We start from the raw sequence: 15,451 nt of genomic DNA on the forward strand, positions 1-15,451 counted from the left end.
GCTCTATACACCACCACAATGGATTTGAAATGAAACGACCTAGATGTGCTTTAACTGCAGACTGTCAGCTTTAATTTGAGGGTATTTACATCCAAATCAGGTGAACGGTGTAGGAATTACAACAGTTTGAATATGTGCCTCCCACTTGTTAAGGAATCAAAAGTAATGGGACAGAATAATAATTATAAATCAAACTTTCACTTTTTAATACTTGGTTGCAAATCCTTTGCAGTCAATTACAGCCTAAAGTCTGGAATGCATAGACATCACCAGACGCTGGGTTTTATCCCTGGTGATGCTCTACCAGGCCTCTACTGCAACAGTCTTCAGTTCCTGCTTGTTCTTGGGGCATTTTCCCTTCAGTTTTGTCTTCAGCAAGTGAAATGCATGCTCAATCAGATTTAGGTCAGGTGATTGACTTGGCCATTGCATAACATTTCACTTCTTTCCCTTAAAAAACTCTTTGGTTGCTTTTGCAGTATGCTTTGGGTCATTGTCCATCTGCACTGTGAAGCGCCGTCCAATGAGTTCTGAAGCATTTGGCTTAATATAAGCAGATAATATTGCCCGAAACACTTCAGAATTCATCCTGCAGCTTTTGTCAGAAGTCACATCATCAATAAATACAAGAGAACCAGTTCCATTGGCAGCCATACATGCCCACGTCATGACACTACCACCACCATGCTTCATTGATGAGGTGGTATGCTTAGGATCATAAGCAGTTCCTTTCCTTCTCCATACTCTTCTTTTCCTATCACTCTGGTACAAGTTGATCTTGATCTCATCTGTCCATAGGATGTTGTTCCAGAACTGTGAAGGCTTTTTTAGATGTCGTTTGGCAAACTCTAATCTGACCTTCCGGTTTTTGAGGCTCACCAATGTTTTACATCTTGTGGTGAACCCTCTGTATTCACTCTGGTGAAGTCTTCTCTTGATTGTTGACTTTGACACACATACACCTACCTCCTGGAGAGTGTTCTTGATCTGGCCAACTGTTGTGAAGGGTGTATTCTTCACCAGGGAAAGAATTCTTCTGTCTTTCACCACAGTTGTTTTCCGTGGTCTTCCAGGTTTTCTGGTGTTGCTGAGCTCACCGGTGCGTTTCTTCTTTTTAAGAATGTTCGAAACAGTTGTTTTGGCCACGCCTAATGTTTTTGCTATCTCTCATGTTTTTTTTTTTGTTTTTTTTTTCAGCCTAATGATGGCTTGCTTCACTGATAGTGACAGCTCTTTGGATCTCATCTTGAGAGTTGACAGCAACAGATTACAAATGCAAATAGCACACTTGAAATGAACTCTGGACCTTTTATCTGCTCATTGTAATTGGGATAATGAGGGAATAACACACACCTGGCCATGGCACAGCTGAGAAGCCAATTGCCCCATTACTTTTGGTCCCTTAACAAGTGGGAGGCACATATGCAAACTGTTGTAATTCCTACACCGTTCACCTGATTTGGATGTAAATACCCTCAAATTAAAGCTGACAGTCTGCAGTTAAAGCACATCATTTCATTTCAAATCCATTGTGGTGGTGCATAGAGCCAAAAATGTTACAATTGTGTTGATGTCCCAATATTTATGGACCTGACTGTAGATAAGTGCAAAATAGGTACATTATATCGCTATATGTATACACTACTTATTATATTTAATAAAATCATATTATAAACCCTCCTTTAAAGTGTTCAGTAGCTGTAGTTTCAGTTAAGAATCTTTCTTTAAAAAGTTTCCCATCCTGAAGTCTTTCTCTGTCAGCGAAACAAGTTCTTGGTCACCTCTCTTACCAAGGCCCATCTCCCCTAATTAATTACTTTGGTTGAGCAGTCAGATCTTCAGGTAGGTTGAGTCCTGGTTGTTCCAAACCTCTTCCATTTAGGAATTGTGGAGCCCATTATGCTCTTTGGAAACTTTCAGTGCAGCAGAAATTGTTGTACTCCCCTCAAGATCTTAAACCTCCACACAATCTTTTACTGACAGTTTTCTCTTCCTCGTGGCTTGATTTTTGCTTGATATTCATTGTCAGCTGGGAGACCTTATAACGGCAGGGTGTGTCTTTCCAAGTAATGTCCAATCAACTAAATTTACCACAGGTGGACTCCAATCAAGGTGTTGAAACATCTCAAAGATAATCAAGAGAAATGCTAGGCCCCAGAGCTAAATTTCAAGTGTCATAGCAAAGAGTCTGAGTACATCCATGCAAATTGTTTTCTTTTTATAAAATTGCAAAAATGTCTAAAATTCAGTTTTCTTTCTTATTATAGGGCATTAAGTGCAGATTCATGGGAGAAAACTTTCCGAATGCATTGTATGTGGAGACTTGACCATCAAAGCTATGTGAGAATGTTGGACATCTCATTACAAAACCATAGACCTTACTATACTGTAAAATTGGGCCACATTTGCAACTATAAAAGCCTTCATTCTTCTGGGACTTTTATTGGTCTGCCGGTAATGTGGATGAAAAAGTCTGGCTCACTGTCATTGTTCTTAATCATCCCACAGGTATTTGATATGGTTCTGCATGGGCAGCTCAGGCTTTTGTCCACAGGGTTATAGTTTTTTCTGAAATAGGAAACGTCTGTCCCAAAAATGTAGCCACAAAATCTGAAATTTCTTTGCATGCTAAAGCATTAACCATTACAGGAAATAAGTTGCCAAGCCTAAATTTGTGAAACACAGCCCATACAATTATCCCTCACATACTACATTTTACAGGAGACACAAATTGCAGTATGTAGCAATCTGAGGATATCCATCCAACTGATTTGTCCTTTAGACTGACATGTTTAGAATGCTCCAGTATCCAGTGGTAGTGTGCTTTATGCCACTCCTGCCAATGCTTGGCATTGCAAATGGTGATCCTATGCTTGTATGCATCTGATCTACCATGGAACCATATTTCATGAAGCTCCTAATGCACCATTGACTAATGTGCTTCCAGAAGCCGTTTGCTATGAATACTAGTGAGTAATGAAATGGAGTATAGGTGATGTTTAAATATTTCTGCACTTGGTGACCTTGATCTGGAAATTTACATGGTCTATCACTTTATAACTGAGCTGATTTTACTACTAGAAAGTTCCATTTCATAATAATAACATATACAGTTGACCAGGACATATCTAGCAGAAAAGGATTTGCACAGACTTGTAGAAGAGATAGCATCCTGTGACAGTGCCACATTTAATGACCCAGATTTACTTATGCATCTGCACATATCTGTCCAAAAAGTGGTGCAAATTGACCCACTTTTGGCACAATTTGTTTCTACAAATTTTCCAACTTGCTCAACCTGGGGAGGAGCTTAATGGAAAGGGTGGAACTTTATGGTTAAGGAACATGGCCTACAATGTGACATTTTGTACGAAAATAGCACCACAATTCTGGCGTAAAATTCTACATCAAAGTAAGTCAACCAATAGTTTGTATAGAGCTAGACAAAAGTGTCTATCCCTGCACCAGATTTATTATCCAGCCTGAGCCCCTGTAATAAATCTGGTGCAGTTTTAGACAGCATGTCTAAGTTTACGTCATTTATAGAATTAGTAAATCTGGGCCACTAAGCTTTTCAGTACAACCCATACTACTACCAATATTTGTTCATAGAGATTGCATAGTTTTATGCTTGATTTTATACTTTTGATTAAAACACCTGAACTCAATAATTTTGGCCATAGAGTCTTATACCAACTAATACAACCATTTTACACTCATATTTACAGCTCCTTTGCATAGAGATTATTGAAATTTTACAACTACATGCAAACAATTTGGATGGCAGATACTATAGCATTCACCAGATTGTTCAGATGTCTTAGACTATGGGCTGATGCACACTATAGAACCATGGCCATTGAACCTGAAAATAAATCCATGGAGGTCTCAATGCTCCATGGGACCTCTATGTGCTGCCATGCAGGCTCCTTTGGATGCTACATATAGAGACATTCTCTCCTAGAAGCAATGCTTGTCAGAAGGAATACCTCCACATATATGGAGTCAGAGCAATTATGCCATAGTTAAATTTGTATGGAATCCAACAACAAAATTCTCAATATGCCTTTGCATGGAATTGGTGGTATGTAGCGGAAGAACAGGGACTTGAAAGGTACAGCCTGTAGGGCATATTTTGTTATTTGAACCAAATTGAAAGCCTTTTAAACATACACTCCTGAGACTTTACAAAAATCCTTAATGGTCACCTAAAAATAAAGCGGGCCTGAGATTGCTACTATTAAAGAAAAAAATTATTAGCTTGCCCGATCCTCTAAAAATTAAATAAAAAAAAATCCAAAAAGGAAAGCAAAAAAAAAAAAAAAATCACTGCCTTATGTTTGAGTCTCTAGTTTTAGAAAATTGTGATAAATACCATGGATGCTCCAGTTGCCTTTACACCCGCAGTAATTTTTCCTTGCACGTTATGAGCTTTAATTTTCGATCACTGCTCCAATCCGCAATCTTAACTGAGACATTTCAACTCATAAGGGAACAGGATTATGAAACGCTTTGTCCGCATTTCATTTTGCACTTTGTGGGAGAAGCATCACATTGATTTTTATCTTTTTTTTTCCACTTTGACATGGGCGCATTACAGAACAGAGCACTTAAACTGCTCGGCTCTTTCAAGAGAGGGAAGCAGAGAACTATGAGTTTTGTGATATCCGTGATTTAAATGACATTTCTTCCTTTCCTGTAATAATGTCCCCTCTGGAAAGTTGGTATATAAACAGGAAAAAAAAAAAGCTCTCTATTTTATTAGCCATTTTAGTTTAATCTAAAGCAGTTCCTGTTTTGTACTTGGTATGGGAGTCTACTGTCTCACTTTATTTAGTTTGTATTGGGTATTTGTCAATGTCATTTCATGTCTGCAGAAAATCTGTACATTGTATTGCTAGTGTAAGACTCCGTGTGTGTTTGTGTGCGTTGAAGGTCACATGGCTGTTTCATCCTATTTGTTGGGCTAGCTTGGCTTTTTTTTCCCCCTTTTGCTTTTACGGATGCTTGTGAGTGCAGAAGTTGATTGACAGATGTATGGCAGAAACCCCCATTCTAGCTTTCAAAGACTACAAATGACGAATTGCGATCTTTCAGCTCGGCAGCAGGACACAGAGAGCAGGCAAGCTGTAATTGGTCAGGTATTGTGTCAGCCATTTCTCAACTCCCCTTTATTTTATTTTTTTATTCTGCTCCTTCTGATTCATGTAATTCATATTTATCACCATTTTTCTGTATGTTTGACTGCCTGGAGGCTAGAAACTTGATATACATTTACTTTTCAGAGAATATTTTTTTATTACAATATATTTGAGTCCTTGTGCACAAATATGCAAACTGTTATATAGGATACTAAAATGCAGTTACCATGTTATATATTTTATCTTGTTTTCTTTTTCTCGCTTTAGAGCTGATATTTTACCATGCACAAAAATATGTGTAAAAAAATAAATATATATATATATATATATATACACACACATACACTTTTATTTAGTCTTTATCCCTGGAGAAGAAAAACATATCCAATAAATTAACCAGTGACATGCCTGACATGTGATTGAGCTTATTATAGCAAGTGGTCCTCTGGTGTTGTAAAAGGGGGCGGCAGGCGACTGAAACCCTGCTAGAATCTGAGAGGTCCAGGTGGTCTGCTCAAGCCTTCTAATGCGATCCAGCACAACAGCTTTAATAAACAGCTCTATTTAGTTCTCTCCTCCCTGTATCCAGGGAGGTGAACAGGTCTGGCTCTGCTGTGATGAAATGCCGGATGAATATCTCTCAGAGGCCTCACAAGCTGATTTTTAAAGCTTTACCATTTCGCCGTCTTTTGTCTTCCGAATGGGTCAGTGAGTCCTTGTCTTACTTCAGAGATATATCTGATAAGTGTAATGTATGATGTGTCTTTTGCCTTTGTGTCTCTTTATATACACCTCCTCAGATTAAAAAAAAAGTATATATTGCATTCCTTTGATTTGGGATGCTTTTATAGAGGAGCCTTTTATAAATCAGCACTGTGGATAATAGAATCTGCTTTTTTTGTCATTTGTTGTAGTAACTTTGAAGAATTTAAAACAATATTTAGAAATCAGTTTTCCCGTTACCATACCTTATTATGAGTTTACATGTCGTTTTCTCTAGTACTTTATGGGAGATGAATTGGACAGCTGTAGAGTAATAGATTTTCTCAGTTTTGAAGAAGCTAATGTTTGCTAATGGTGGCTACAGGAGAGTGAATTCCCTTGTTGTAGCTTATTACAATTATTGTCAAAAATTGCCACAAATTGGCAGAAAACTGTATATTGAATGCATTTGATGTATGTACACTGAAGACTGCAGCAATTATGTGGTTATCAGGGCTATTTAAGAAAAAGCTTTTTTTTTTTTAACCATTTTAGATCCTCCCCCCCCCCCCATATGTCACAAATACCGTAGTCTAAAAAGGTCTTCTATTTCATCAAACTGTCGATATACTATTATAGTTAATCTCTGTGCTTTATTTGATTTGTATAAGTTTAGAGGCTAAATTGCTATATATTTGTGTATAGTGTTTGATGGTCTAGAAACTTTATAACACAGGACTGCAGTGTGTTGCAGTACAGAGCTATGCAATGGTTACCTAGCGAAAGAGAAATCAAAGTATATCTAGTAAACTTGCATGTGTTTTGTTATAGTATGCAGAATATGTAGTACAGCGCAATTTATACGTTTAACGTGCTTCTATTAAGTAGATGTCTCTTTTGAGTAGTTAACAATTTGAAAACACTGTATTGCTTATACCATTATGGGTACATGATCAATAATTTAAAGAAAAGTGAACCCTAGTGAGCTAATATTACTGCAAAAAGTAGAGCTTTATAACAACTTCACAAAGGAAGCGTATACATGTTTTAAGAATAAATTCATATATTGGAATTTCATTAGTCCACAGTGTTAATATCGTAAAATAATCAGGCATGGGCCATAGAGGTATTCACAGGTCATGTCAGTCCTTAGTAAACAGTAAAACCAAGAGCTTCCTCATGCTTAGGATCTGATACTTTGCTCCTCTAACCACACGTGTCAAGAACTTTTTTATGGCAACCTTGAATTGGAAACAGTTTTGGGGCATGTTGAACCATTGGGAATCTAGACCACCGAGGGTCACATAAGAAGCGTATATATATATATATATATATATATATATATATATATATATATACACACATATACATACACACACACATACACACACATAATGTATGCACAATTTTTTTTATTATCACAAATAGTCAACTAGTTAAATAGTCAGTCGGAAAGGTCCCCCCTTAACCCAAATATGTCAATTAGTATTGACTAGAATACAACTATACATTACTACTAGTGACAGAATTATTTAATATTTTATTCAGAGATCAAACCTATTTTGTATTTTGATGAAATAAAATGTATTAAAATAAATAAGAGAGAGAAAGACAGACAGACAAAGTGAGCTGAAAGTTTGACTCCTTTTATAGAACTACGTAGGAAGACAACAATGTACAATTTTTCTCCTTAACATATGGAAATTGCATCACATTTTTACAGTTTATATGACATTTGGAAATAGTAAAGCACTGTATGTGTAATGGGGGATTAAGCATTTTAGATCATAAAGGTTCTATGTATTAGCTATAACTTTTATTCACTGTAAGTTACTATACACTATGTACACAAGAAAAAAATAATATATTTATACATATATACTATATATATACTGTATATAACAGGCAGATATTAGTAGCCAGCAAAGAATATAATGAAGCCATGTATTTATATTGCAAATCCTAACATTACTAATTAAAATAATGAATATGATGATAAAGAAACCAAAATAAAGCAAAAAATAAAATAAAAAATACACAGATACTTATAAGCACATACAAATGTATATATACTGCTCTTATAGATACATGTATAATACTAGAATGCAATAAAGCTTAAGAAACACTGCCAATAAATATTCAGACTATCCTGATGAGATAAAAGTAGAGAAATGTTAAACAACCTTTTCAATTATTTCACCCTGTAGTTCTTTTCTGCATCTTCCTATGTAGAGACCTGGTCCTTTGAGTGACAGGTTACTTCATCAGCCTTACAGCCCTCCTGTTTTTCTCTCATCTCGTGCAGACAGGTCACTGTGTCCAATCACCCTTCTGGCTCTAAATTCCCCAGGGATGCCACAGCCTGCCTGCCATCTTGATCCACAGGCCTTTAGGGCCTATGCTGGCTGCACATTTATATGTTCACTGGCTTTTGGAAAATGTAATGGAACAAAGGATATTAAATTAACTGGTGAAAGAAACAGATGAGGTGAATTAGGTAAAGGGGAATGAAAGCTGTGCAACATGATGTCTGTGTTATTGGATGCAAACTATGTGTACAATATATATATATATATATATATATATATATATATATATATATATATATATATATATATATATATATATATATATATATATATATATACACACACATAATTATATATACAGTATATAAATTATATACATACAGCATTTAAAGAGTTTTTTTTCCTTTTCCATTTTCTCCATTTTCATTTTTCTTCCTTGTCTTTCCGGAGCAATAACTTTTTTATTTTTTCGTTGACATAGCCATATGAGAGCTTGTTTTTTGTAGGACAAGTTGTACTTTCTAATACCACCATTTACTATGGCATACATTGTAGTGGGAAGCAGTAAACAAATTCCAAATGGGGTATAATTGAAACAAAAAATGCAATTCCGCCACAGTTTTACAGGTTTTGTCTCTATGGCTTTCCATATGCAGCAAAACTGACCCGTGACCTTCATTCTCTAGGTCAGTACAATTACAACACATTTGTAGGTTTTTTGTGTTTCAATACTGAAAAAAATAAAAACTTTTAAAAAGTATTTTTTTTACATTGCCATATTCTGACCCCATAACTTTTTTTATAGTTATGTCTACTGAGATGTTTGGGGGCTCTTTTTTTTGCAGGACGATCTGTAGTTGTTATTGATATTGACCATTTTGTAGTGTATATGACTTATTGATCAAATTTTATAAAATTTTCTGTGTAAGTGGCAAATCGGCCATTTTGATTTCATTCCCCTTGCACCATTTGCCCTATAGAATAAATATTTTTATATTTTAATAGTACAGGCTGCAAGCCAATATAAGATCTGCAGCTCTAATATGCTGGGTCCCCGAGAACAGCTGGGGGGAGTCGGTCTTAACCTGGAAAGCTCTCTTATGGGTTTTTTACTATTTAGATGCCGTAGTCACTCTTGACCACAGCATCTAAAGGGTTAAATGCCTGCAATCGGCATTATTGCTGGGTTTTAGACATAAGCCGCGGGCCTCTGCATTTTGAAGCAGTAGAGACCTGCCAGCTATGGCGCCCACTGCATGTTTGAGCGGGCACCATGTTTAAAGACCCTCCCAGCACCATACATGTACGGCGCTGGGAGTCTAAGGCTAAGTTCACACGAACGTGTGTGATCTGTGGCCGTATTGCGGCCCGCAAATCGCAGGCCGCAATACACGGCCACAGTTCCGTGTGAATTCCGCATCACGGATGCGGACCCATTCACTTCAATGGGTCCGCTAATCCGGAATTGCGGAACGGCCGCACGGGACGTGACCCCTCGGAAGCACTACGGAGTGCCTCCGTGGTGTTACGTCCCGTACTTCCGTTCCGCTAAAAGATAGAACAAGTCCTGCAACCATGTGCAGGGTACCCTGAAGGTATAGGTATAGGTATATATATATATATATATATATATATATATATATATATATATATATATATATATATATAAATATAAGAGAGAGTATGCAGACAATAAACAAAGCACCTTAACCCCTTTACTACCGAGCCACTTATCACATTAAGGGCCAGGCAGATTTTTGCAAATCTGACATGTGTCACTTTATGTGGTAATAACTTTTAAACACTTTTACTTATCCAGGCCATGCTAAGATTGTTTTCCTGTGACATATTGTACTTCATGACAGTGGTAAAATTGAGTCAAAACATTTCATTTGTATTTATAAAAAAAATATAAAATTTACAAAAAAGAATTGCAAATTAGCAAATTTCAATTTCTCTACTTTTATAATAGATAGTAATAACTCCAAAAATAGGTACTACTTTACATTCCCCATATGTATACTTCATGTTTGGATAATTTTGTGAATGCCATTTCATTTTTTGGGGACGTTAGAAGGCTTAGAAGTTTAGAAGCAAATCTTTAAATTTTTCCAAAAATTTTCAAAACCCACTTTAAGGATCATTTCAGGTCTGAAGTCACTTTGTGAGGCTTACATAATAGAAACCACCCAAAAATGGTTTTATAAACTACACCCCTCAAGGTATTCAAAACTGATTTTATAAACTTTGTTAACCCTTTAGATATTCCACAAGAATTAATGGAAAATGGAGATGAAATTTCAGAATTTCACTTTTTTGGAAGATTTTCCATTTTAATTAACTTTTTTTTTCCACTAACAAAGCAAGGGTTAACAGTCAAGCAAAACATAATATTTATTGCCCTGATTCTGTCGTTTACAGAAACACCCCATATGTGGTCGTAAACTGCTGTACGGGCAGACGGCATTGCGCAGAAGGAAAGGAGTGTCATATGTTTTTGGAAACCAGATTTCACTGGGATAATTTTAGGCTGCCATGTCACATTTGAAGACCCCCTGATGCACCCCTAGAGTAGAAACTCAAAAAAAGTGACCCCATTTTAGAAACTACACCCCTCAAGGTATTCAAAACTGATTTTACAAACTCTGTTAACCCTTTAGGTGTTCCACAAGAATTAATGGAAAATGGATATAATATAATTTTTGAAACAAAAAAAAAAAAATCATTCTTTAGTGTCTCCATAGTCTGGGAGCCATAGTTTTTTTCAGTTTTTGGGCTATTGTCTTAGGTAGGAGATCATTTTTGTGGGATGAGATGACAGTTTGATTGGCACTATTTTGGGGTGCATATGAATTTTTGATTGCTTGGTATTACAGTTTTTGTGATGTAAGGCGACAAAAAAATTGCTTTTTTGACACAGTTTTTATTTTACGGTGTTTACCTGAGGGGTTAGATCATGTGATATTTTTTATAGAGCAGGTAGTTCCGGACGTAGAAATACCTAATATGTATACTTTTTTTAAAAAGCATTTTTAAAAAACAAAATAATCATGTTTTAATGTATCCATAGTCTGAGAGCCATAGTTCTTTTTATTTTTTGGGAGATTGTCTAAGTTAGGGGCTCATTTTTTGCGGGATGAGGTGACGGTTAGATTGGTACTATTTTGAGGGGCATACACCTTTTTGATCATTTGGTGTTGCACTTTTAGTGATGTAAGGTGACAAAAAAATAGTTTTTTTTATACTGTTTGTATTTTTTTTTTATGGTGTTCGCCTGAGGGGTTAGTTAATATACAGCAGGTACTTACAGATGCGGCGATACCTAATATGTATACTTTTTTTTTATTTATTTATTTATTTATTTTACACATTAACAGCATTTTTGAATAAAAAAAATCATGTTTCAGTGTCTTCATATTCTGAGAGCCATAGTTTTATTATTTCTTGGATGATTTTCTTAGGTAGAGTGTCATTTTTTGTGGGATCATATGACGGTTTGATTGCTACTATTTTTGGGTGTGTATGACTTTTTGATCACTTGCTATTACACTTTTTGGGATGTAAGGTGACAAAAAAATTGCTTTTTATTACATTGTTTTTATTTTTATTTTTTTACGATGTTCACCTGAGGGGTTAGGTCATGTGATATTTTTATAGATCAGGTCGTTACGGACGTATAAATACCTAGTATGTATACTTTTTTATTTATGTAAGTTTTACACAATGATATAATTTTTGAAACAAAAAAAATCATGTTTTAGTGTCTTCATAGTCTGAGAGCCATAGTTTTTTCAGTTTTTGGGCGATTGTCTTAGGTAGGGTATCATTTTTGCGGGATGAGATGACGGTTTGATTGGCACTATTTTGGGGTGCATATGACTGTTTGATTGCTTTGTACACTTTTTAGGATGTAAGGTGACAAAAAAAAATGGCTTTTTTTTACATTGTTTTTATTTTATTTTATTTTTTTACAGTGTTCACCTGAGGGGTTAGGTCATGTAATATTATTTTTTACATTTAACACAATAAAAACATTTTTGAAACAAAAAAATCATGTTTTAGTGTCTCCATAGTCTGAGAGCCATATTTTTTTTTTTTTGGGCGATTGTCTAAGGTAGGGGCTCATTTTTTGCGGTATAAGGTGACTGTTAGATTGGTACTAATTTAGGGGGCATATGCCTTTTTGATCGCTTGGTGTTGCACTTTTAGTTATGCAAGGTTACCAAAAAATTTTTATTTTTTTCCACCGTTTGTATATTTTTTTTACCGTGTTCACCTAAATGGTTAGTTCATGTGATATTTTTATACAGCAGGTTCTTACGGATGCGGCAATACCTAATATGTATACTTTATTTATTTATGTTTTACACAATAACAGCATTTTTTTATTTAAAAAAAAATCATGTTTCAGTGTCTCCATATTCTGAGAGCCATAGTATTTTATTTCTTGGACGATTTTCTTAGGTAGGGTATCATTTTTGTGGGATGAGATGACGGTTTGATTAGCACTATTTTGGGGTGCGTATGACTTTTTGATCGCTTGCTATTACACTTTTTGTGATGTAAGGTGACAAAAAAATACTTTTTTTTAACAGTTTTTTTATGTTGTTCACCTGAGGGGTTAGGTCATGTGATATTTTTATAAAGCAGGTAGTTACGGACGTGAAAATATCTAATATGTATACTTTTTTTTTTATTTATGTACGTTTTACACAATAATATCATTTTTGAAACAAAAAAAAAGGTTTCAATTTTTGGGCGATTGTCTTAGGTAGAGTGTCATTTTTGCAGGATGAGATGGCGGTTTGATTGGCACTATTTTGGGGTGCATATGTCTTTTTGATAGCTTGGTATTACAGTTTTTGTGATGTAAGGTGACAAAAAATGGATTTTGTTACACTTTTTTTTTTACAGTGTTCATCTGAGGGGTTAGGTCATGTGTTTTTTTTTTTACAATTAACACAATAAAAACATAAAAAATAAAAAAATTAATCATGTTTTAGTGTCTCCATAGTCTGAGCCATATATTTTATTTTTTTGGGGCGATTGTCTAAGGTAGGTAGGGGCTCATTTTTTGCGGGATGAGGTGATGGTTAGATTGGTACTAATTTTTGGGGCATACACCTTTTTGATCGCGTGGTGTTGCACTTTTTGTAATGTAAGGTGACAAAAAAAATTGCTTTTTTCCCCCACCGTTTGTATATATTTTTTTACGGTGTTCACCTGAGGGGTTAGTTCATGTGATATTTTTATACAGCAGGTTCTTACTTATGCGGCGATACCTAATATGTATACTTTTTTTATTTATTTATGTTTTACACAATAACAGCATTTTTTAATTTAAAAAAATCATGTTTCAGTGTCTCCATATTCTGAGAGCCATAGTTTTTTTATTTCTTGGACGATTTTCTTAGGTAGAGTGTAGTTTTTTGCGGGATGATATGATGGTTTGATTAGCACTATTTTGGGGTGCGTATGACTTTTTGATCGCTTGCAATTACACTTTTTGTGATGTAAGGTGAAAAAAATTGCTTTTTTGACACAGTTTTTATTTTTTTATTTTTAAGGTGTTCACCTGAGGGATTAGTTCATGTGATATTTTTATAGAGGAGGTTGTTATGGACGTGGCAATACCTAATATGTCTACTTTTTTTATTTTTTACATTTAACACAATAAAAACATTTTTGAAACAAAAATCATGTTTTAGTGTCTCCATAGTCTGTGAGCCATATTTTTTTATTTTTTTTTGGGCTATTGTCTTAGGTAGGGGCAAATTTTTTGCGGGATGAGGTGACAGGTTGGTACTATTTTGGGGGGCATACGCCTTTTTAATCGCTTGGTGTTGCACTTTTAATGATGTAAGGTGAATTTTTTTTTTTTCCGCACTGTTTTTCGCATCTCAGGGGTTAGGTCATGTGATATTTTTATAGAGACAGTTGATATGGACGCGGAGATATGCAATATGTCTACTTTTCTTTTGATCCCTATTTTTTACAATTTTTTTTACTTTATTTTGTGAAAAGGATGCTTTTTTTTTTACTTGAAACTTTTTTTTTAAACTTTATTTTTGTCCCACTCTGGGACTTCAACTTTTGGGGGTCGGATCCCCTTTACAATGCATTAAAATACAATAAGCTTACAGCCTGCTTGCCTGTGAGATCCAGGGGGCTGGATCTCACAGGCTCTCCCGAAAGGCAGCCATGATGCCTTCCCTGCCATGGCGTCCCCGTCATAGCAGCGCGGGGACCCTATGGACACCGGCACCTGTGAGGGATTTCTGTCCCGCATTTCTGCACCGTACATGTACGGCGCTGGTATCCTAAGGGTTTATAAACACAAAATCCTTCATGAACCCTTTTAGTTTAAGTCTAGGCAATTAATACACACATTGCAAAGGTCTTAATTAATGGATACCCTCAATTAATTTTATTCTATCATCTTAAGAGAAATGATTCTCAAGATGTCTTAGACCTGAAGAACTGATTTTTTTCTGTGCATGGCTAGTTCCACACTAGCACGTAACATCTCCGGCAGGCTGTTCTGGAAAGATTATAGTTAATGGGGCCGACGGGCCTTCAGGCAGCTTTCTGCAGTGCCACGTCCAGACATCTCCGGCAGGCTGCTCCCCTGCCGGAACAGCCTGCCGGAGATGTTAAGCGCTAGTGTGGAACTAGCCTAACTGAAGATCTATGAACTCACTATGATACTAAGCTTCATCACTGGAATAATGTAGAAATAGAAAAACTCCTGTGCATACTCAGAGTATATAGAATCGCTCCAATCCACAAAAGTGTACATTTTGATCTCTCTAGACCTGGGCTAAGTGGTTCTTTTTAATTTGATGGCAGAGCTGTTCTGTGTGCTATCGTTGCCCTGTCCTCTCACATAATGAGTCTCATACAAACATGTAAGGCTGTACGAGAATGCAGCTGCATCCCTCAATAGACTTATGGTACGTTCACATCATGTTTGTGATATATACTGTTTGTTGTATTAGTTTACAGTAGGTCCTGAGTCCATAAACCTAAAGAGCACCTCTCAGCAGGATCCATCCTATTAAACCAGACATGCTGCTTGGTAGGGCTTACCCTGTTGATTAAAATGATACATGTCTTGTGAAAATCAGCTGCTGTGATCCTTAAAAAAAAGTTTTTGTTCCTTATGCAAATTATGGCTTCTGTGCACCGACTGACTGAGAGACTGCATTCCGTTTCTGTATGTCTGTATGTCCATTCCGCAAAAAATAGAACATGTCCTATTAGTGTCCGCATTACGGACAAGGATAGGACTGTTCTGTT

At 35.9% G+C, this 15,451-nt stretch overlaps 1 protein-coding gene across 1 annotated transcript in view; it reads left to right on the plus strand.

Annotated features, from left to right (window-relative positions):
• The first annotated feature begins 5,033 nt into the window (after window positions 1-5,033).
• POU6F2 (POU class 6 homeobox 2) overlaps window positions 5,034-15,451 on the plus strand; it is a 956,699-nt gene continuing 946,281 nt past the window's right edge. Inside the window, exon 1 of the mRNA XM_040433402.1 lies at window positions 5,034-5,141. Coding sequence (XP_040289336.1) covers window positions 5,034-5,141 — 108 coding nt within the window. The remainder of the gene's footprint in view (window positions 5,142-15,451) is intronic.

The sequence above is a fragment of the Bufo bufo genome, chromosome 5, assembly GCF_905171765.1.
Source record: "Bufo bufo chromosome 5, aBufBuf1.1, whole genome shotgun sequence".
In the NCBI taxonomy this organism is placed as follows: domain Eukaryota; kingdom Metazoa; phylum Chordata; class Amphibia; order Anura; family Bufonidae; genus Bufo; species Bufo bufo.